This window comes from Talpa europaea (assembly GCF_964194135.1).
Source record: "Talpa europaea genome assembly, chromosome: 9".
Lineage (NCBI taxonomy): Eukaryota > Metazoa > Chordata > Mammalia > Eulipotyphla > Talpidae > Talpa > Talpa europaea.
The window spans coordinates 42,285,374-42,310,348 of record NC_140076.1 but is presented as its reverse complement, the minus strand read 5'-3'; the positions used below and the strand labels follow the sequence as shown (position 1 = coordinate 42,310,348).

The 24,975-nt window shown below is 34.3% G+C and overlaps 1 protein-coding gene across 1 annotated transcript in view; it reads left to right on the top strand.

Moving 5' to 3' along the window:
• SPATA1 (spermatogenesis associated 1) overlaps positions 1-24,975 on the top strand; it is a gene marked incomplete at its 3' end in the record, with an annotated part of 28,968 nt that overhangs the window by 101 nt on the left and 3,892 nt on the right. Inside the window, exons 2-10 of the mRNA XM_084242336.1 lie at positions 2,958-3,064; positions 8,043-8,160; positions 10,919-10,972; positions 11,066-11,297; positions 15,420-15,534; positions 16,534-16,594; positions 19,704-19,800; positions 20,461-20,586; positions 24,610-24,788. Of these exons, the coding sequence (XP_084098462.1) occupies positions 2,958-3,064; positions 8,043-8,160; positions 10,919-10,972; positions 11,066-11,297; positions 15,420-15,534; positions 16,534-16,594; positions 19,704-19,800; positions 20,461-20,586; positions 24,610-24,788 (1,089 nt within the window). The remainder of the gene's footprint in view (positions 1-2,957; positions 3,065-8,042; positions 8,161-10,918; positions 10,973-11,065; positions 11,298-15,419; positions 15,535-16,533; positions 16,595-19,703; positions 19,801-20,460; positions 20,587-24,609; positions 24,789-24,975) is intronic.

Genomic DNA, 24,975 nt, shown 5'->3' with positions numbered 1-24,975 from the left:
AAAGTTTTGACAAAACTATAGAGTATATATAAGGTATATATTGAATCTCCTGTGAGCCTAACTTTATGTATTCCTTTGTCTGATTACAGCTCTTAAATCTCCTCTAAGAACCTTAATTGGACTGGGACCACCAATATATTAATCCACTATGTGTGTGTCCTCTACGGGTTGCTTAGATTCTATAAAGCAAACACATTACTCTCTTGTACATACTTTTGACTCCTTGTCCCACTCTCATTTTTAAGGCACTCAATTGCAAAACAAAAACTCTACCTACTCTTTACTACCTTCTTTCCTTCCTTCCTTCCCTCCTTCCTTCCTTCTTCCCTCCCTCCCTCCCTCCCTCCCTCCCTTTTCTTTCTTATTTATGCATACAAGAACTGGGGTACAGGCCAGAAGTGCAGGGTGGGCATGGAGGGGGTGAGAGGATTCACCAGAGACAGAGTGGGGAACAGGCAGATGGAATGAAATACACTGCTGAGGGGAGCAGCGGGCAAGTCAGGAGAGGTCTGCTGCACCATGTGGGTAGCTCGCTGACTGGGGATCAAACTCGTGCTGCAGTGGCCGCGGACAGCTTCATAGTTTGTGTCTTAACCCCTTGTGCCACCAGGGAGGCCTACCATTCTATATTTAAAACTGAAAACTACTCCCTCCCTTTCCCCATTTTTCCTTATCATGCTCTATTTTTTTTTTCTAGTAGTTGCCATTTTTGAATGTACTATATAAAATAGTGCTTTATACTTACTATTTACTGTCTGTACCCCTTACAGAATGAGGACTAGTCTTAGGCAAATGACATTTGCCATGGGTTCAAAACTTAAGGTGTCACAAAAAAACTCAGTAATCAAGCTAAATATTTTAATACCGTATTTTCTAAAAAAAAAAAAAAAGTCCATGAAGATCAAAATATCAACAGAGACAGAATCCCACAGTGCCATGCCTAGACATTTTGGAGCCTGAGGCAAAGGAAAAAATAAGTGCCTCTCTGTGACTTTTAATGTATTCTTTAAATGATTATTGGTTTCATAAAAATATTATTGGTGAGTTTGCATCCATTAAAGCCAGGAAAATAAAATTATAATAAATTCAGGTATAAGTAGAATATTTAGCCTTAAAATAATGGCATGTATTTTAATATATATGTACTTAAATTTTTCAATATTTTTCCAACAACTTTGTGTTCTGGAAAAAATTAGCCATAAAAAAGTGTATTTTTTTGAAACATATATATAAGGGTTCATTAGTTTTCCTTTTTCCTCAGGTTCTAATGTTACTTTTCTGTATTTCAGCTTTTGTCATTTTATTCATCGTAAACTTCTGGATTGAATAGATTTTTAATATATTGATTTAATTAAGTTAAATTTATTGTATTGAATAATATATATTATTTATGTTGATTACTGAGGTTTTTGGATACCCCCTTAAATTTTCCACCTGAATGGAGTGCTTCACTTGCTTCATCCTTGTTCTTGTCCGGATACCTCATTAGAATGTAAATTACTTACAGGCAAAGATCTTTGTCTTATTCATTAATACATCCCTAATGACTTGAAAAAGGTTGGCATATAATAGACACTCAGTAAATATTTGTTAAATGAATGAATAAATACAAACTCACCATAATTAATATGCATCATAAAATGTTTGAAAGCTGAGAGATGCTGTTGGTGTACACTTTCTTTGTATTGCCTCCTCATTCAATTGTTGTATTAAAATTTATACAAACATTTTGAATTGTGATTCATGAATTGTTATTAAAAAAATCAAAGTAATTTATTTGGTTTATTAAAAACAGTAAAATATTTAGTTCAAGAAGTTTTTTTTCTGTAAAATAATAACATTTATATAAAGGATAAGGTCATATTTGCTTCAAGCTTCTTAAGATTTTGTAAATATTATAGCATTAGTACCATAGTATAGTATTATTTATAATATATACTATAGTATAACTAGGGAATAATTTTAAATGCTCTAATGTTCAAAATGCACGCAGCATATGGCAAACTTCCTATCGGATCTCTACGAACATCTTAAATTGTTGGTTAATATTCTCTCATCAAAATATAAAAGGAATTTACTTGATCTATAAAAATAACTTGAGCAAAACATTCAGTTCAAGAATCACTTTTATCACCTATGAAATTACTAACTACTAACATGAATAATAGGTCACATTTATTTCAAACTTTTAAAGTTTTAAAATATTTAGTATTTTCACATATTAAGTACATAAATGTATTATCATTTAAGTGCTTATAACTTTTAATATGCTATGAATGTGAAACTTCTTAAGACTAAAAGATAATACTGTATTACCTATAATTGTCCTGTGTCTGTTGTAATCTAAATATTCTTCTAAATACAAGAATTCTATTTGAGGTCATAACAAATCATTAATGCAAATTAAGATATCAAATATAAGCAGAGACAAGCTCAAGATATGCCCTATGTAAGAACAATCATTCCTTACCCCTTCACTGGTCAGGGACTTCCTGGAATTCTGGGAAACAAAAATATTGCCAAAACCACAGTAGTCACACTTTTGCAGGTGCTGAGAATTTGCAATTATCACAGCTGTGTTAGGGAAACAGTAAAAGATCCTAATAACCTAATGGGACTGAGTAGGTAGGATGCAAGCAGGGGGAAAGAGTGGTGATAAAGAAAACTGATTTTGGTGGTCTACCATTCTTAGTGCAGGTAGCAGAAAGAACACTGTATGTGAGATGTTAGCGTAACCTGGGACCACATCTGTGACATTGTTTGCCAGGGAAAATGTACTCCAAGTGCCAGAGACCAACTTAAGAATGGGTTTTTGGCTCTTTTTTTCTGTTTTTTGTTTGGTCAAAGGCATATATGTGTTCCATGTTGATTTTGATTATGTTTCTTAAAATTCTAAAGGTCGTCAGTTGATTTTTTTCATTTTAAAAATATTCTGACATTCTTCTCAATTTATTCAGCTGGTGGAACTTCATGTTTTTTATGTCCCTGAAGGATCGTGGAACTATCAGTTAAATACTGTTTCAATAGAAGTTGTTAACGACTTCATTTCAGCTGGATTTATAAGGCAAGTATTTTGTGGTCCTATTACAGGGTGCCTAAAAGAGCATTCTTTACTTCTGCAGAGAAAAATACTTTCTGGAAATTTGAAAATTATTTGTGAAAAATATCTTGTCCTTTTGGTGGATCCAGTTAATAAATACTATCTATACTATTGAATGAATGAGTATTGTCAATACTAACTTATGAATACTATTAATAAACAGTTCCATATAGTTAGATCAAATAGCATTATAGGAACAACTGTCACTTAATCATCGTATTGCCACCCAGACCAAAAAAACACTAAGTGAAAATTATTTGAATTAGAAACCCGTTAAGGAGCTGTTGGAAGTAGTTAAACCAGAATATCTACAGTGACTTTTTCCTGAGCTGTTTAAAAATGGAAACAATCTATGTAAATGTATTACAAACATCAACAGATACATCAAGATTGAAATCATACCAACCATCTTCTCTGACCATGAAGGCATCAAACTAGAAATAAACCATAAAAAGAAGGCAAGGAACTCTCCTACCTCATGGAGATTGAAACCCACACTACTTGAAGACCACTGGACTAATGAGGAGATCAAAGAAGAAATTAAAAAATTCTTTGAGTTGAATGACAAGGAGGACACCAATTTCCTAAATGTATGGGATGCAGCAAAAGCAGTAATAAGAGGAAAATATATAGCAATAGAGGCTCATACCAAGAAACAAGAAAGAACTCAAAGACACAACCTAATCTCAAAGCTCAAAGAACTAGAACAAAAAACCCTAAAACCAGTAAAAGAAAAGAAATAATAAAAACCAAAGCAGAAATAAATCAAAACTAAAAAAACAATCCAAAAGATCAATGAAACCAAAAGCTGGTTCTTCGAAAAAATAAACAAAATAGACAAATCCCTAACCAGGGTCACAAAGAAAACACGGGAGAAAGCACAAATAAACAGGATCACAAATGAAAGAGGAGAAATCACAACGGACACAGCAGAAATCAAAAGAATAATCAGTAACTACTATGAACAGTTATTTGGAAACAAGTTCAACAATCTAGAAGAGATGGACAAATTCCTACAACTCTACAATCACCCAAAGCTAGATAAAAAAGAAATAGAACACCTAAACAGACCAATTACATGCAGTGAATTGAAATGGTAATCAAAAACCTCCCCCAAAACAAAAGCCCAAGACCTGATGGATTTACAAATGAATTCTACCAAACATTCAGAGACGAATTAGTGCCTATCCTTTACAAACTCTTCCAAAAAATTGAGAAGGAAGGGACAATACCAAACACATTCTATGAAGCCAACATTACACTAATACCAAAACTGAACAAGGACAACACAAAAAAAGAAAACTACAGGCCAATCTCTCTAATGAACACTGATGCAAAAATCCCCAATAAAATTTTAGCTATCAGAATCCAACAATGTATCCATAAGATAATTCACCACCACCAAGTAGGATTCATTCCAGGAACACAAGGATGGTTCAACATCTGAAAATCAATCAGCGTCATCCAACACATCAACAAAAAGAAATATAAAAACCATATGATAATATCAATAGATGCTGAAAAGCTTTCGACAAAGTACAACACCCTTCATGATAAAAGCCCTTGAAATTCTTGGGATACAAGGAACATACCTCAACATTATAAAGGCCATATATGACAAGCCAACAGCCAGTATCATTCTCAATGGTGAAAAGCTGAAAGCATTTCCATTAAGATCTGGAACAAGACAAGGATGTCCACTCTCACCTCTGCTTTTCAATATAATACTGGAAGTCCTAGCCAGAGCAATAAGACAAGAGAAAGACATAAAAGGAATCCAAATAGGAAAAGAAGAAGTTAAACTATCACTGTTTGCAGATGATATGATAATATACATAGAGAACCCCAAAAACTCCACAGAAAAACTAATTCAACTAATCAATCAGTTTAGTAAAGTGGCAGAATACAAAATCAACACGCAAAAATCAGTAGCCTTCCTATGTACAAACAATAAATATGAAGAAGAAATTAAAAAAACCATCCCTTTTATTATTGAAACAAAAAAAATCAAATACTTGGGAATAAATCTAACAAAAGAGGTAAAGGACCTATACAAAGAAAATATAAAACACTGTTAAAAGAAATAGAAGAAGCACAAAGAAATGGAAAGACTTCCCCTACTCATGGATTGGAAGAATTAACATCATCAAAATGGCCATCCTACCAAAAGCAATATACAGATTCAATGCTATTACAATAAAAATTTAAATCACATTCTTCAAAGAAATAGCACAATTATTGATGAAATTCATATGGAATCACCAAAAACCCCAAATAGCCAAAGCTCTTCTGAAAAAACAAAGAAGGGAATGGAGGCATCACACTCCCAGACTTCAAACTATACTACAAAGCCATAATCATAAAAACTGCATGGTATTGGAACAAGAACAGACACACAGACCTATGGAATCGAATAGAAAATCCAGAAATAAACTCAACAGATTTATGGCCAACTAATATTTGACAAGGGAGCAAAGAATATGCACTGGAGCCAAGAAAGTTTGTTCAATAAATGGTGCTGGGAAAACTGTGTCGCTACATGCAAAAGAATGAAGCTAGACAACTACCTCACACCATGCACAAAAACCAACTCAATGGATTAAAGAACTAGACATAAGACCTGAAACCATAAAATACATAGAAGAAAATATAGGCGAAACACTACATGACATGCACCTTAAAGACATCTTTACAGACACATCACCCAAAGCAGTGATAGTGAAGGCAAAGATAAACAGCTTGGACTACATCAAATTAAAGAGCTTCTGCATAGCAAAAGAGACAATAACCAAAACAGAGAAACCCCACCGACTGGGAGAAAATTTTTGCACACAATACTAACGATAAAGGACTGATCACAAAAATCTACAAAATGCTGATGAGACTCAACAAAAACAGAAAATAATCCAGTCAAAAAATGGGCAGAAGAGCTAAAAAGAAACTTCTCTGAAGAAGAAATGCAAATGGCCAACAGGCATATGAAAAAATGTTCAACATCACTTGTAATCAGGGAAATGCAAATCAAAACTACCATGAGATACCATCTCACACCAGTGAAAATGGCACATATTAAAAAAACTAGCAACAACAAATGTTGTCGAGGTTGTGGAGAAAAAGGAACTCTCCTGAACTGCTGGTGGGAGTGCAAACTGGTCCAACCACTATGGAGAGCTGTGTGGAGATTTCTTGAACTACTAAACATAGAGCTTCCATATGATCCAGCAATTCCACTCCTGGTTATTTACCCAAATGACACAGAAACAGTAATTCCAAAGAGCACCTGCACCCCTATGTTTATAGCAGCACTATTTACAATAGCTAAGCTATGAAAGCAACCCAAATGCCCAAAAATAGATGACTGGATTAAGAAGATGTGGTACATATACACAATGGAATATTACTCAGCAAACAAAAAAGATAAACACATGCAGTTTGCAGCAACATGGATGGAGCTGGAAGGGATCATGTTCAGCAGAATAAGCCAGAATGAAAAAGAAAAATATCGGATGGTCTCACTCATCGCAGGAATTTAGAAAACCTAAATAAGAGACCAGGAAAAAGACTAATCAATACAAAGTAAAAATCAAAATCAACAAGCAACTATAAACCAGAGACACGGGGAGAGGGGCAGGGAAAGGAAGGACTAGAGTCAAAATAAGGGGGGGGGGTGCAACTGTATGGGGAATATAACCAAAATGAAATTGCATACATTGTGCAGATGAAAGAAGATGTAAGAATTATATAAAATAAAATATTTAAATTAAATATGTAAAAAAGTATTAATGTACATATATAAATGTATGTGTGTAATGTATTTTTTACATTGACTGAAATTTACATGGCATTTTGTGATTTATGTCTGTTGAGTATACTTCAGTCTTCCTAATCTTCCCCATCACTTTCTTTTTTTTCTTTTTTAAAGATTTATATATTTATGGATACAAGAGCTGGGGTACAGGCCAGAGGTGCAGGGAGGGGGTGGGGGGGTAAAAGGACTCACCAGAGACAGTTCCCCATCACTTTCTTTAAGCACTAATCTCCTTCTGTTCTGGAACACGTAAGACATGACGCTACCTCAGAACCCTTGTGCTGTTCCTTGTGTTTAGAACACTGCTTCTGACTTTACATGCTCACTCTCACCTCCTTTAGGTCTTTACTCAGCTATTACTTTTTTGTTTAGATCTTCTCAGATCATTGTATTTTCAATAGCAGTTACAGTGCCTTTCTCCCTTCCCCACTTCATTTTTTTCTGTAGCACTCAGCTCGGTGTCTTAGAAATTTTATTTTAGTCTTATTTTGTTCATTTTTCTCTCCCACCCCTAGACTATAAGGTCTTTATGGGCAGGAATTTGTGTCTTGTTTTGTTGATTACCTTATTCCTATCCTTTAGAACATCGCATATTGAGTCAGGTGCTCAGTAAATATTTGTTGATTGAACAAATTATATGTTTCCCACAAGGTCCTAGAAAGACAAGAAATCAGAACTATAGCATAAGTGATGGCTTTAAATTTTTAGAATTGAGGAATGAAGTATCCCTAATGAACAAAGATGTGGATTCTGACATTTGATCATTGAAGAACTATCTATGACTAAGTTATTATTTAATAGATGTAACATATTAACATAACTAAGTTTGTTTAACATTACAGCTTGGAGGTGGTTGAGAAAAGAGAGCATTTTCCTTTTCAGTACAAAAAAAAGACTTTTATAAACTGTTCATTTGTTTAATTTTTAAAGGCAAACTTCTAGTTATTTATTTTAAAAATATTTACTGAAGGCTTGCTTGCAAAGTGCCAGGTATTGTAGAAACAATATATTAAGCTATGTATGATACAATAAATTAAGCATTTCTATTTGAGGTAGTTGAGTAAATTAGTGGATCTTCAGTATAGCAGACAACTATTTCGGTTTACATTATAAGGTAATGTTATGGTATTTCAGAGTATCTCCTCACCTTACTTTACAAGACCTGAGGGCACGTCTTGGTGAGTTCCTTGGTGAAGATGCTCTTGCAGAAAAATTTTTATTTCTGAAATGCATTGGAAATAATCTGGCTGTGGTAAGTTTCATATATTTCCCCCTTTGATTAAAGAAAAGCATACTTTGATGTGGCTGATTAATATTGGGGTGAGGCTGGAAGTGCTGGGGTGAAAGAATTCACCAGATAGAAGATGGAGAACAGAAAAGGAAGATTTATTGAGATACCCTATAAGGGAGCAGGAAGTGAGGAGAGGTCTGCACTGGGAAGGAGCATTTGAGATTGTTTTATACTCTATTTTCATGGGCTTTCTTACTTGGGGTCCAGTTTGCTCCAGTTATCTGCTGGGATGACTGGCCTTTGACACAGAATGTGTACTGGCCCTGCTTCTGCATTCCTGGAGCTGGGCTGGTTTTTCTTGTCTTGGTGATCTTGTCTTACTGCCCAGTTCCCCTGGCAACCTTCCAAGCTTTTCTGCTGGGCAAGGAGTTGGGGCTTAGTTTTTAACCTTATTAAATGATACCTGACCTTATTAAATGATACCTGACACTTAACAAATTGTGTTACTTGTTTATCAACTCAGCTCCTTAACATGTTATGGGATTTAATCATAATGCAAACATCACTAAGCACACAAATCTTCAAGAAAAGATGAATCAGATTGGCATGTTACTGGACACTGAAATGGTGGGAGTATTTTTGCATGTCAGTGTCCTTGGGAAAAAGGAAAAGAAATTTAAAATGTGCTCAGACAAGTAGTATGTATTTCTCAATTTAAATGTAGTGTTTTTTAACCAAGTACTTATGTCCTAGAGAAAAATACTTTGTTTTTGTTTTTTTAATTGTTATGTCCACAACTGGACTTGCTTTTGCTGTGAACTTGTTTCCAACTTATATATTTGGTATCAATTGAAGGCTTTTATTTGTAGTTTCTGTGATTTAATGGTAGGATTTCTAAGTAGAGAGAGTTCCTAGCTGAATTCTCAATTCAACAGCCTATCAGATGTCAAACTTTCTGGTTTTTCATATCTATGTAAGGTTTATTTCTTTAATTAAGATTTTCCAGGCCTCCCCTGTGGTGCAGCGGTTGAGCGCTGGGTTGCGAAGCTGCCCGCGGCCTCTGCGGCGCTGGTTCGGTCCCCGGCTGCTCCCCGGCCACTGGAGGAGGGTCCCGCATGGCGCGCAGACCTCTCCTGCCGCCCGCTGCTCCCCTCAGCAGTGTACTTCGGTCCTTCTGCCTGCTCTGCTCCCCGCTCTGGCTCTGGTGAATTCTCTCACTCTCCCGCTCTTCTTTTTTTTTTTTTAAAGATTTATTTATTTATTTATTTATTTATTCATACAAGCACTGGGCACAGTCAGAAGCGCGGGAGGGCGAGAGAATTCACCAGAGCCAGAGCGGGGAGCAGAGCAGGCAGAAGGACCGAAGTACACTGCTGAGGGGAGCAGCGGGCGGCAGGAGAGGTCTGCGCGCCATGTGGGACCCTCACTCGGCGGCCAGGGATCGAACCGGGGCTGCAGAGGCTGCGGGCAGCCTCGCAGCCCAGCACTCAACCGCTGCGCCACCAGGGAGGCCCTCTCCCGCTCTTCTGACTGTACCCAGTGCATGTATAAACAAACAAACAAACAAACAAACAAATAAATAAATAAATAAATAAATAAATAAATAAAAGATTTTCCATACTCAAACTCTTTAACAGGCATTATATTCTGCTCCACCCTAGTTAATATAGTTTGTTATTATTAAGTACTTATATATGTGATTATTTGTTTAATATCTAATTGTGTGATTAGATTTAGCTCCTATGTGCAGGGACTTTATTTTATTGACCACTATGTTTATAACCAGTATTTAACAAAGTGCTTAGTACGTAGAGGCATTTAGATGCTTGTTAAAATAATTAAATGATGAATGCTAATGGGAAAAGATAAACATTTTCTTCCAAAGTAATCCTAAAGAGGAATTTGCAGCATGGAAATTTTAAAATCAATAGCTACATTTAAAGTTTTCATTATTAGATTTTTCTTTAATATGCCAGAGTATTAACTTACTGATCTTTAAGTTAGTGTTTCTCAAATGGAAAGAAAATAAGCAATTTTCATGTGTTTCTGTCCTTTTTTATGATGTATAAAATTACAAATTATCAACCATAGGATTCTATGGGTTGAATGTATGGGAAATAAAATTTACAAGGTTGATCTCTAGAGCCAGGTTACCTGATTTTTAGTCCCAATTTGAAGATTCTACTTATAACATTTTGAGCAAGTTACTTAACTTGTTTTTGCCTTTATCTCATGGTCTGTGATCACAGAGTATATACCTGGCTATCACATGAAATCGTGAGTTTTAACTGATTAATATACATAAAGCACTTAGAATACTAGCTGCTGCAGAGTGAGTCTGTGCAAGTGATAACTATAATTATTAAATTATATTAAAAAAATTTTAAAGATTTATTTATTTATACAACAACTGGAATACAGGCCAGAGGCGCGGGAGGGTGAGAGGATTCACCAGAGACAGAACAGGGAACAGAACAGGCAGACTGACTGAAATACACTGCTGAGGGGAGCAGGAGGCAAGACAAGAGAGGTCTGCTGCGCCATGTGGGGTTCTTGCCTGCCGGCAGGGATCGAACCCGCACTGCAGAGGCTGCAGACAGCATCACAGTGTGGCACTCAATTGCTTTATATTTGAGTAGATAGAAATAGGATTATATTTTACATTTTCTAAAATCTAGTTTTAGTTACCAGCTTTTAGGTTTGATTTCAAAAGTGGAGGTGAAAATAATGAAAAATGTTACAAAAGCTTTACATTTTTTTCTCATTCATTTATTTTTAGGTGAAGACAAAGCAGGAATCAGAACTGAGACTCAAATCATTTGTTCCTCCATATGTATGTAATGTAACATTTTAAGCTTAACATAATTTTTAAGTTACTTTTGTTTAAATTGCAAAATAATTTTTTATTTTTTTCTATATGTTATAGGCTCTTCAACCAGAATTATATTTGCTTCCTATAATGGATCATTTAGGAAATATTTTTTCATCATCAGCAGCAGATTCTTTAAATGGGCCACAGATCAATAATGGTGTTGCTGAGGCTAATGGAAAAATCCACATACCAGTTAGTGTAACTTTGTCAAAGGAAGAACCTGGAACAGATCCCAGCTTTTTAGAAAACGCTTTGAAAGAAATTCTTAACAAGAATCAGGAAGAAGGTGATTTCAGCTGGATTGGGAAAGACAAAGAGACTATTATAGTTCATTTTAGCAGTCAGGTCTGTGAGAAAATTCTGGGCAAATATAGTCTTACAAACCTTTTCTTCTAATAGTTTAAGAGGAAAGCTACAATTCAATTTGGGGATTTTAAAAAATTGTCTTTCCAGGTATAAGGAAAAAAATTAAAGGCCATGTTAAAATAAAAACCAAATCAAAATACTTACAGCACTTAAATAAACTGTACCACCTATACTTTTATAATAGCCTCAGATTAAGTTGAAGCTAAATGAAAAGAGAAAGGAAGTGATTACTGCATAAAACCTTGGTACTGTTATAAGTACAGAAGGATCTTTTCCATGAAAGCAGTGCCAAACCAAAGCAAACAAGCTTTAATGTTGAGAGGCATTTGTATTTCAATGATTTAAAATTTTTTATATGACTATACCTATCAATTTACTGATAATATGGTTCTTAAAAAGTGGTAAATCGTTAAAAGATCAAAATTAAACATAACTATACCAATAAAGCTGGCACTGTGCTCTAAGAATTGATTGGGAAAAAAAGCTGAATTTTTTTTTTAACCTTATTACATACCGGAAATAAACTGTGACAGAAAAGTAAATATACTAAACATTTATAAATGAAATAGAATCCTCTCCAAACTAATGACAAAATCCATTACAGTTGCAAAATACACTTGTTCTTAACAAGCTCCGTTTTTCCCCATCTTCAATTATAGCAATTCTTTTTTGACGTTTATATTGTACCCAGTAATATTCCACGTTTGACACTTTCTTTAATTTTAGGTGCATATAGTGTTTACTGCCCTCATGTGATTACTATTTCCAATGAGGCATACGGATTTTATTGCTTGATGCCAGTGAGAGTCTTTACATCCTCCTTTATTTAGGCATGTCTCTGCAATGTTAAATATTGCTTTCCTCTCATGCTATTATTTAAATGTTAGAGAAAAGAAAACATCTGGGAAACAAAAATGCAGAATAGAATCCCCATATTCCTGAAAAGTATAAGCTAAAGTGGTTAATTATGAAAGCAACTGCCCTACATAAATCTGTAAATAAAGTCACATATCATACCCTGGGCTGCTGAACAAATTGCTGGACAGTACTACTTGCACAAAACCTGAAAAAAGTCTAAAAAAAGTAGGAGAATTAATTCTACTAATTTTGTACCAGTTTTAAATGGTATTAATTTCTTTGTGTCTTTCTAAAAAAAAATTATATGTGGAAGGTCAGTGCATGCACACTTAAAAAAGTTCTAGGAACTTCAATAAATACAAAAAAGAAAAAGATTAACAATAATTCCACCTTCCAGATATACCTTCTGATATATTCTTCTACTTATTTCATATAACAAGTATTTTTATTTTTTAAAAATGGAGACATAAAATTCTTTTAAAGACTCTCTGTTAGATCCTTTATATCAGTAAATACAGATCTTCATCACTGTAGAATTCCTCTGCAGTATCATTTACTTATCCAATACCATATTAAAGTTTTTGTTATGAATAGTACTGGGAATGTTTTTCTCAATATAAAACCTCTTGCACTTATCTGGCTATGTTTTAGAAGTTTAATGAATGTTTCTAAATAGTTTTTTTTTTTTTAATTCTTTTGCGAAAGAATATTCCAGCATTGCATGTCTGTCTCTGGTCACATCCTTTTCATTCCCCAGTAGATGTAACTGCTTCTTTGATATTTTGAGATGGTTGTTTTCTTGCTTTTCTTTATAAGTTTACAACCCAGATGTGTTTTCCTAAATAGTTTAGTTTTGTCTATATTGAATTTTATTTAGATGGAATCATATTGAAGATATTTATCTTGTACTTGTTTCTTTTATTCAATGTTGTGATTGTAAGATTCAATCATGGTACATATATTTCATTTCTTTTCATTGTATAGTATTCCATCATATGATTACATAATAATTTACTTACCTATTCTGTAGATGAATATTTGGTTTGTTTCTTGTTAGGAATTATCACAAATGTGATATTAGACACATTCTTATATATGACTACTAAATGTACATGTGCAAGATTTCAAAAGAGTATATCTAGGATTGACATTACATGCACATGTTTAGCTTTACTAAATTACATTCATGTGTTTTCCAAAGTGATTATACCCAGCAATAATGTCTGAAAATTCCTATTGGACTATATGATGCCATTTTCCTGGGCATTTTCTATCTTCTTGTTTCTTTGCTTGATATTCTGGTCAATATCTTCAGAAATTTCCGCTGGAAAGATTTCTTCCAGATCTAACTTGCTGATTTTCTCTTTAGCTATATCTATTCTTCTGTTAAATCCCTACACTAAAATTTTAATTATAAATATTTTTTTCCTAAAGATTCTCTGTGGTTGAACTTTTTTCCATATGTTTAATGATCATTTGTATTTGCCTTCATTCATGTGTTTTGCCTATTTTGTTCTTTCTTTTAAAATATTGATTTGTTTTGTATATATACATATTTTTTCTAGCATATGTGTATGAGTGTGTATGTATAATTCATTGTAGGCTTTAGTTGTGTTTTCTCTATTTGTTCTCTTTATAATTCTTTTGCTGAAAGGAATTCTTAAATTTTGTCAGCATGCTCCTAACAACTACAGGAAAGGACTGTTGATGTCTTTACTTATCTATCAGGCTTTGATTTATATATTTGAGGCTCTGTTATTAAATGCATGCACATCTAGATATATTAAGATGTTTTTATCAACCTCTATATTATTATGTCATTTTCTAGGCTATATATTACATAACTTCAGTTTATTAAAAATTTGAGTGCATATGGTCAGTCACCTTTTGTTGGTATCTCCTAAAGTTAATGTTCTACAAGTTTAACATTTTACTAACAGTGAACATTAGAATTGTTAAAAAGATATAATGGAATCAAATTTAAGATATTTTATGTGCCACTCCTTTCTGTATAATGCAAGACCACATGCACAGGTGAATCAAAGAACAAAAGAACAGTGAAGAAAGTGGGGTGGCACATGTATTCATTATTAAATACTTTAAGCCACTCCCATTTTCAGAAATATTTTTGTTGAAGTTTTGTTATCACCCCTCTGAGAATCAGAAATGTCAGTTTGACATATTATTTCCAAATATTGGTATATACCTTTAATTTGAAGTTTATATTAACCCTCATTATTACCATTCCTTTCTGCTGGAAAAAACCTCGTTTAACATTTCCTTTAATGAAGATCTGCTGAGAGTTAATTCACTCAGCTTTTGCTGTTTGAAATGTCTTTTTTTTTTTTTTATTGTAACACTGTTTTACAACATCTATATCATTTAGAAGTATAGGATCAACCCCTTTGGGTGTATATTGCCACACGCACCTACCAGTAAGATACCCATAGTTCTCCACAATAGAACATTATGCTGCCTCCCCACATTACTCTCCCTGCCCCCCCCATCCTGCTTCTGGCATCTCACGTCTACAATCAGATTGCTAAGATACGTTATTAGTTTGGTTTTATCTGACCCTTTCTTTTGTATCTCTGTATTCCACATATAAGTGATACCATCCAGTATTTGTCTTTCTCCTTCTGACTTTTTTCACTTGGCATAATTCCCTCCTTTTGCCTTTGTGTTGTTGCAAATGGCAAGAGTTGTGTATCTTTCCTTTTTCATGGCTGAGTAGTATTCCATTATGTATCTATATATACTAAGTCTTCTGTATTTATACCCGCATTTCCCAGAAAAGGTTTTTCAGAATACTACTTTAAAAGATGCTTTCAGCAAAAACTTTCTGAAGACAATTTATGTAAAACCTCAGTTGCCTCCTCTTGCATATTCATATTGTACATAAAAACAGAAATCCTGAAGTAGAGGGGATAGAGAGATGTTATTTCCCTTTTAAGGTTGCTTAATCCAGTTTTTCCCAAACTAAATTCACTAAAGAATTCTCCTTGCACATAACCTAACGTCTCTTGAAATTCACTTTGGAAATTGTTGCGTTATATCACGTATAATAAAGTTTGTAAAGATTCTGAAACAGAGGGCAAGATTATATTGTATACATATAAAATCAAATTTTTATTCTAATATTTTCTTAACCTTATAAACTTTATTTGTCATGGATAATCATCAGCATCAGCTGGGGGAAAAACCACTCCAAAAAATCAGACTACAAAAAATCAAGAAGGAAATTCTGAATTGCCAGGATCTTCAGGAGATTCAAACAATAATCATTTTAGCAAAAAAAGGTAATTAATAATAATGTTGAATCCACATTCCTTAATGTAAACTGTAAGAAAAAGAGTGAGATAACCAGAGTACTATTCTAAGGAATTCTAATTAGAACAAAACTATGAGTGAAAGTAGTGATATTTTTCATAAAATTACCTTGATTCTGATCTCTACTATTATGTATCAACATTCCTCTCCAGTGTAAGGGATATTTTCTTGCTTAAATTTATTTCTCTTGGATTTTTTTGTCATCATGGGTGACTTAGTGACAAAAGGAATGTGACAAAATGTGGCAAAAAGAATTGCCTTTCTTAGAATTAATTGTTCTATCTCTTAGATTCTTGGTTGTGTGTAAACTAGTCAGTGTGTTTGAGTTTCACGTTGATATTACTTCTTTCAAAATCATAGTACTTAGACAACAGGTTGGCAAACAGTCTTAAAATTAAGACAGGGGATTTTATAAGTAGCTAAAAATCAAGTCTAACAAAATATGCTTATAAAATTTCCAGTTATTGCTATAGACATTGGACTGTGTTTTAAATTTAACTATATAGTGTAATGAAATGTTAGTATATTACTCATACTAAATATAGCTTACATTGATCATTGAGTTTGAAAGACAATGTAATGGTAGTGGGTTGTCATTTTAAAAATCTTAATGTTATATGTGAAATATAAATAACCAAAGCAAACAAACTGGCAAAACACAATACAAGACTTAGACTCTGTGAAAAATATAGTGGTTACCAGAGTGTAAGGCAAAGTCAGGGAGGGAGGGAAAGTTGAGAAGAATGGGTAGAGGGGTCAATTTGATAGTATGATGGTACTGAAACTTTGGGGCAGGTGAGTGAAGCATATACACACATCAAGGTATGAAGCTGTACCCCCAAAATTACATAATAATGATATTTTTAATGTTATATTTGTATTTGCAGAATATCAAATAAAATATATAAGATATGAAAAATGATAGAATCATTTTTAATATGACTTTCGAATCTGTCATTCCCTTAAAGTTATTATCTTTGGAAAAATGAAGATGATAGAGTTAATGTAATTAGAAGAGAGGAAAATCAGGTATGATTAAAAATTTTTTAATATGGTATTGCAATGTAGTATTTACATAAAAATTAAGATGAAATTGCAGATTAAAATATCTAAGTTTTTTAACTAATGGGTGAGAGATAAGCCAAAAAAAATTCAGGAGTTTGCTAATTCTGTGAAATTTCTGGGAGTGCCATGATCTGGAACATTTAAGGTACCCCTTTAAAGTGAAATTCAAGTGTTTGTATCTTGCTTCAGTTACCACTGAAATGAGTCACCTGATGAACTTCTTTGGAATTTGGAGAGTGATGAGAGATTTTCAGGACTTGGATGTGATGCTCCAGTCTTTTTTTAATCAGTTAATCTAAAAAGACATAATTTTAAATGATGAACCCAAATTAAAAAAAAAAAACCTAAGAAAATAAATTTGCATTATTTTAAGACAAAAATAAAAATCTTCCAACTTTGAGTGATTCCCATGCCAGCCTCTGTTAATAATTGTGCTGTGGTTGCTAGGGTTTGATAAAGCATGATATCTTCACACGTTAAAATTTTTTTGTTAGTCTAGTGGATGCTTATGATACTTTACTGTGGTTTGAATTTTAATTTCTCTGATTACCCATAAAGTTGACTGTTTTTATTGAGGTATTTTTTAAAAGTATTTCTACTGGTTTGTCTGCCATATATTTTTGATTCTGTGCTATGCTTCTAACGGTATCCCTCTCACCTGTTGTAGTCTCAGATAAATAACTACAATATGTTCATCACTAACTGCCAGCTCTTTGCAAAAGATTTTTAAACTTAGGGCCTCCTCTGGTGGTGCAGGAGGTTGAATGCAGCACTGTGTAGCTGTCCACAGCCTCTGCAGTGCATGTTCGATCCCAGCCAGCTGTCGAGAATCCCCCATGGCATGGCAGACCTCTTCTGTCTCATCCGCTGCTCCCCTCAGCAGTGTATTTCAGTCAGTCTGCCTGTTCTGTTTCCTGCTCTGTCCCTGGTGAATCCTCTCACCCTCCCGCGCCTCTGGCCTGTACCCCAATTCTTGTATGCATGAATAAATAAATCTTAAAATAATAAATAAATAGATCTGATTCATTGTTTCGTTTTTCTTTTTCAGGGAACTCAATTAGTCTTAGGTTAGATCTTTACCTTTTGTATCTGTCACTTTCTCTGTGATCTGTTTTTACTATTTGTTTCACTTTCTTTGATCCTTTTGTTTCTATTCTTCATTATTCTCACTGTATTTTGCTCATGTCTATTACTTCTTAGACATCTGCTAATTTTTTCTTTTCTGAGAACATTTAAAAATTTTTCTTTCTTTTGTTTGGCTTTTATTTCACATCTTCCTGTTCTTTTCCATTTTTATTCTGAGTTTAAAATTTTCTGACAGTGGTGTTTGTTCATATCTGCAAATGCTTGTTTATTTATTTTTGCTCTATGTCGGGAGTATTAAGTTTTTCTCTGCTTCATGATTAGCTGTTTTTCTTTTGGTTTTAGTTCTCAATTTTTAGTTGTTTTTTTTTTTAAACAACTATGTGGATTGTAAATTATTCTGTAGATGTTGCTCATGCTTGTATTGGATTTTCTGTATCAGTAATAACAGGCAGTATTATAGCGGAAGAGGGAGAGGTGTTTTGGGTTACTTAATCTGCTTAGATCTGGAGCACCCTCTCCTGCTGCTGTAGTGAAATTCGGTTATTTATTTATTTTTGCATAAATGAAGTCTTTTGGAAGGGAAGAGGTATATATTATTTAGGTTCTTCTTTACTAAATTCAGCAATGCATTTTTTATCTTAGCCATTTTTTCTTTTTTCTCTTACTACCTAGTCCCTAAAGAACATTTCTCACTTTCACAGCATTTTCCTCTCTCCAGAAGCAATTTCTTCCCATGATTGCTGCCTCTGTCCTTATTGTCAGGACCTTCTCTTTCCAGACTAAACCATGGTTGATATTTAAATCTGTGTGTTGTACTCTCTAATGCATGGTTCACATCTGACTGTTCAAATGTGGGCTGCTGAGTATACATACTGCTGGCCTAGAGTATTTATTTCTCCCACTTACATGTAAATTGAACTATATGTAAATTAAAGGATTCTGTGTCGTAGGTATGCCATGGACAATATATAGGTTATTTTATTTTCTTTTGTAAGAGTTTGGAGATATGTGTGGAGAGATTCCAGTTTAGGTGAGTACCGTTGTCCTTTTGGAAACTGATGTTAAAAGTTAAGAAAAAAATAAACTATTGAAAGAATAATTAAACAAAAATAGAGTAAGGGGGTCTCCCTGGTGGTGCAGGGGTTATGTCTCAGGGCTATCACCCTATTGCCACTATGATCTGAGTTAGATCCCTGGCCAGGGAGCTAACCCACATGGCACAGCAGACCTCTCCTGTCTTGCCCGCTGCTCCCCTCAGCAGTATATTTCAGTAGATCTACCTGTTCTGCTCCCCACTCTGTCTCTGGTGAATCCTCTTAGCCCCTACCCTGCACCTCTCGCGTAGATACCAGTTCTTGTATGAATAAATAAACAAAAATAAATCTTTGAAAAAAATAGGAGTAAGGGCTTAATGAAGATGAAAGTAGAAACTAATAAATTACACAAGTGAAAAACCTAACAGAATTAAATGCAGTTTAAAATCTATAAAGTGATAGTATAATCCATCAATGTGGTTTATCAGAAAAAGAAGCAGCACAGAAATTAGGGAAGATGAAGTTGACATATAGGCAAAGATACAGAGGACATAAAATATGAGAATAGAGTATATGCTAAAATTTGAAAATGTGATGGAATTTACAGTTTTTTAAAGCAAACAAATTATCCAAATTAATAACCATTTAAAAACTTAGAAGTTATAACAAATAGCTAAGATCAGAAGTCTTGGAAGAAAATCATGTCAGAAAGGAAAAATTAACTCTATTATTTTACTGTTAAGTTTGAAGTACCTGTATATAATGTTCAAGTAATAGTAGGATGGAGAAGCTGGAGCATGTGAGAAAGACTAGAGGTATTAATACAGATTTGGGAGTTCATCACCATATATGTAAAAAAAATACATTGTTATTATCCATTGCCAAGTGCTTATAGATGGTTGAAAAATAATGTCACTCTACCAGATCTTACTGATTTTAATGTTTGCTTACAGATGGTTAAAAAAGAGTACATCCCCCTACCAAGTCTTGATTTTTCTTCACTGCCTCATCAGCCAGGAATAAATGATATCTCTTTATTACAGATTGAAAGTAAGTATGATGGCACTGTAAATACAGATATTCTGGGAGGTCAATTTAAAGAATATTAATAGGTAGTTATTGTTTAATGGTGAAGAGTTTCAATTTGGGAAGATAAAAAGGGTCAGAACTTTTTTTAGAAGGGTGGTAGTTATGGTTGCACAACATGTGATTGTACATGCCAGCGTACTATACCTTTCAAAATGGTGAACTTTATGTATACTTTACCCATAAAAAAGTTATCTGAAAGCATATGAATTTTGTGTTGATTACCACATGTTTAGACACTAATAATATTTCTGCTTAAAAAAAGCACTAAAGTATGTATTTTCCATGTCAGATTTAAATACTATAACTTTGGGCCCAAGATAAATTTACCAAAATAATTAAGCTAAGAAGTATAACTACTTGAGCTTTATGTAAATACAGAAGAGACATATCCTTTTCTTTATATAGATATAAATTTCCATATGTTTCACTCTTAGAAACTAAAATAATTCCTCAGTATTTTCCATAGTGGCAAATGGTTATTCTATAGCAATAAAAATAGAGTTTTGTGTAAAATTTATTCTTTCTGTGTTACATACTCTTAAGTTTTATAGTCCACATTTTAGTATGTGAACCATCTTTTAGCTTTCAGATGTTGATAAATGTGAGCTGTAATTTTTTTAGGAGAGAAGATGACTGAACAAATGAAACAAGTAAAAAAAGAAAGAAGATGCCTGGAAAGAATTAGAGAAGAGCTACTAAACAAAATTGAAAAGCTATTTCAACAAAGCAAATTAAAACGATGTCATGGTAAAGTTTACTGCATATCTTTTTTCACTATAAAGGAAACTTAAGTCTTATAAAAATTATGGTTTTGGAATAAATAGTAAAATTATAATATTTACTGTTTTATAGTTACTGTCTAGATTATACTATTGATAGAAGTTCGATACAGAAAACATGAAATCATGTTCAACTTTATTTATACAATAAGCACAGCATACTTTAGTCTTTTTAAACTGAAATTTATTTTTATAACAAATTAATTTACTTGTTCATTCATTTTCCCATTCATTTGTTAAAAAAAGTATTTATTAGGTGTCTGCTGAATTTAGCCATTGTTCTATGGGCTGAAAAGGCAGTACTAGGCGGACACAAACTTGTCTCTGCCTTTAAAGCTTATAATCTAGTGGGAAAATGATAAATTAAGCATACATCGTGATGAATGGTCTGGTAGAGGAATTACCATACTCCCATAGTTTGTGCATTGGGGTACAGAGAAGAACACTGAATTGAAAGGAATAAGTCAAGACGGACTTCTAGGGAAAGTATTGGATACAGTAGAAACTAAAGTGTGCCTCTCTTGGCTACAGGACTTTTCCTTCTTTTCTTCCTGTCTACTTCTTTCCCTGTCCTCTCATTCTATCCACTTCTTCCCAGTTCACCTGGCCGTTTCCAACCAATCATTCAGTTTCAGTTTAGATATTATTTATTCTACAGTCTTTTTTAATTCCTTGGTCTCCGCTAGGTGCTTAAATTTTTTGATATGTTTATCTCTGTTTTGCCAAACTGAATAAATGAATGAATGAATGACAGAAATTAGGAAAAATGGGTTGTTTCATTGCAATAGAATTAGAAACAGTGTTGGTGGAACTGGTAGAAATGAAAAAAAAAAAATGAGCCAGAGTAGAGAAAGTATCGGATAATGGTTTGAGAGATGAAATGCTTTGAGAAGCCTGCAAGGATTAAGGGTAAAAGGTCTGTATGGAAGTAAATAGTTTTAGTATTTCAATATACAGCAAAGTCATTGTTTTAGCACTAGAACTGACTGGAGGTTATAGACGATATTATGAGATATTTCTGAAGGTTCTACCTCATTATATTAAAGTGTTATTCTGAAAGTGGTGGCAATGACTCAGCCTTATTATACTGTTTAAAAGAACAATTTTATCTCAAAAATTTGAACAATAGTCTAGAATCACAGAATCAGGATTCAGGATACCAGATCAATTTTTCACTTAGGTAAGTTATTTCTCCTCTTTGAGTCCTGCTCTTCTGTTTATAAAATAATCATCATCAATCACTTTCTATTTCTTTTTTATGTTTTTTAGTGAAGTAACATTGCATTATAATAGTATATAAACTTCAGTGTGTATCATTCTAGCTCAATAGTCATTTTCTATTTCAACAGGAATGTTTCAAGATAAAAAGCATGTATAAACCATAAAATATTTATTGAGCCTATTGCCTACTATGTGCTTCAATTTCCAGCATTGTTTTATTTTATTTTATTTATTTATTTTTTTTAATAGAGGCATGTTTTATTTATTTATTTGTTTGTTTGTTTTGTTTTTGTTTGTACATGCACTGGGTACAGTCAGAAGCGCGGGAGGGTGAGAGAATTCACCAGAGCCAGAGCGGGGAGCAGAGCAGGCAGAAGGACCCAAGTACACTGCTGAGGGGAGCAGCGGGCGGCAGGAGAGGTCTGCGCGCCATGTGGGACCCTCCTCTGGTGGCCGGGGAGCAGCCGGGGATCGAACTGGCGCCGCAGAGGCTGAGGGCAGCTTCGCAACCCAGCGCTCAACAGCTGCGCCACCGGGGAGGCCTCCAGCATTGTTTTAAATGCTGAGGATGTAGCCCTAAGGACAGATTTGGCCTGCTCTTAAGAAGTTTGCTTCTAATGGGAGAAATAGACAATAAACAAATAAGGCAATATCAGCTACTGATTAGAACTGAGAAGTCCATTACAAAGCTCAGTAAAGAGTGGTGGGGCTGGAGAGATGCTTTGGTGAGGATTTTCAAGGAAGATAACTTTGAAAAGATATTAAGACTTGATTAATAAGGAGATAGGCATGTAAGAAGATGGGGGGCGGGGGGAACAGACTGAACTAAAGGAACAATAAATGGTTTAGAGACAGGAATTAACCTGTGGTATTGTGGACCTGAAGTAAGGACAGTGTGGCTGGAGCATGTAAATAAAGAGGAATGTAGATCAGCAAAGAATAGGCAATTCGAGGTGTTTCATTTTATTCTAAGTAAGATGGAAAGCCATTGGAGGATTTTTAAGCTAACTATTTACATGAATTTAAAAATATTTTTAGAAAGATCAGAATAAACCTTTAGAGGGACAAGAATGGAAATACAGAGACCAGTAAGTAAAAAAAAAAAAAAAAAATGCAGCTTTTTTGATAGAAGATGATAGTGGTTTGACAAGAGATGTATCACTGGGATGTGCCAGATTCTGGAAGTATTTTGGCAGTAGTAACTGTAGAACTTCTGAGGTATTGAATATAGGGCATGAGGAAAATAAGTAAATAAAATCTCAAGGTAAAGTTCTATATATCAATACTTATGTAATTATAATCAAATCACTTTACATATAGAATTTTTAATTTGAGGTTTTCATTTCTATAATCATCTAAAAGATAAACAGAATTAGAGAAATAGAGTAAGTGTATTCTGATATACTACCATGCAGTTTGTGTTTCTAAGTTTGTATTTAGAAAACTCATCAGTGTCAAAGTGATTACTAACAGTGTTTAATTTCTAATTTCTCAATCAAGGGTCCCAGGTTTAATAAATTCTGTCCTGTAGAAATTTGGGGTGTATTTGGAATAATTTTGATAAATGATGAATCAGAATTGGCTGATTATACAAAAGAAGTCATTTTAGGGAATGAAAAGATAAAGAAAAATGTGAAAAAATATATCATACTGTTATAGGACAGGGAGAGGGGCAGCCCAAACCCCGCAAACCTGCCTATTCTAAATGGGTTCTGCCATCTGCCGCATCAACACAAAACACATGAGACTTTAATGGGAAGGAACTTTAATAAAACTAGGAAACAATACAGGTAAGGCAAAGAGTCTAGTTTCTAAGTGAAGCACCCAAAGTTACCCGTCCCCTCGTGGGTAAAAGTCCATCCAAATGGGATTGGCCCAGAGCAAGGCCCCAAAGCTTGCCATGAGTCTAAAGCACCTTCCAGTGGGGACCCACAGCAAAGGGTCAGAAACAATCAGACAAGCCCAGAAGGAAAAGAGCAAAATCAACATCAAGATAAAAGCTGCCATTGTCACCTCCCCACGGGTCTCACCCACATCTGTGTCACCCCGTCCACGACCAAAAGACAAGCGCAGTTTCTTCACATGTCTCTAGGCTCCACGCACCTCCTCCAGGTCTCCTGGCTCCATCCTGCTTCCTTCCTCAGTCTCCTTCAGCTTCTCCTCTTCCTGCTCAGCTCCACCCTCCCTTGGGTGGGGCAGGGAACTTCCCCCTTTCCTGGGGACCACCCTGTTACAATACTTTTTTCATAGTCATATAATAATGAATTCAAATCAGATTCTGGGAAAAAGTAAGCAAAATAAAAAATATAAATATTTCATGTAGGTAATTTTTTTGAAATTTATTTAGTTGTGCATACAAGAACTGGGGTGCAGGCCAGTGGTATGGGCTGTGACACCAGAGACAAGAGTGGGTAGCAGAGGTAGATCTACTGAAATATATTGCTCTCATGCCACAGTGGCTGGTGATAGCTTGACAGCACCAAGACTTTAAACCTTGCACCACCGGGAAGGCCCTTGTGTAGGTAATTTTTTTAATAAAGTTTTTTCAGAAATAATTATGAGCTAAAGGAGAACATGGTTCCTATACTTATCACAATTATATTTGTAGGCAAGTCTTTTATTATCCAGTAAACATTTCTCTTGGCTCTAATTTCTTCAGAATACAAAGGAGAAAGAGGAGAGAAAAAGAAAGGTTTAAATTAACTCTAGGTCCCTTTCCAGGTTGAAAGTTTAATCATTTAGTAAGACTCAAACTTTGCTTTGCTTGTAGGCTTTGGTGGTTGGAAGAAAAAGTACCTTGAAACAAAAAAAATCACAGCATCATTAGATGAATCTTTAAAAAAACTTCAAGAAGATTTGGAACTTTACTATAAAAAATTGCTCATGCAACTTGAAGCCAGGGAAATCAGGATGAGACCCAAGAATCTGGCAAACATCACAGACTCTAAGGTACTACTAAATGTGTTCCCTTTCTGTTAGAGAAGTTCTATTGAAAATACGTGCTTTGTAATTGTTAATGTTATTATATTTAGGATGATTTGGGTTACAGGTAATGAAACTTTGACTTAAAGTGGTTTAACTTTATAGAAATTCACGTAATGGATGCTGAGGAGATAGAATCAGCAGCTTAACGATG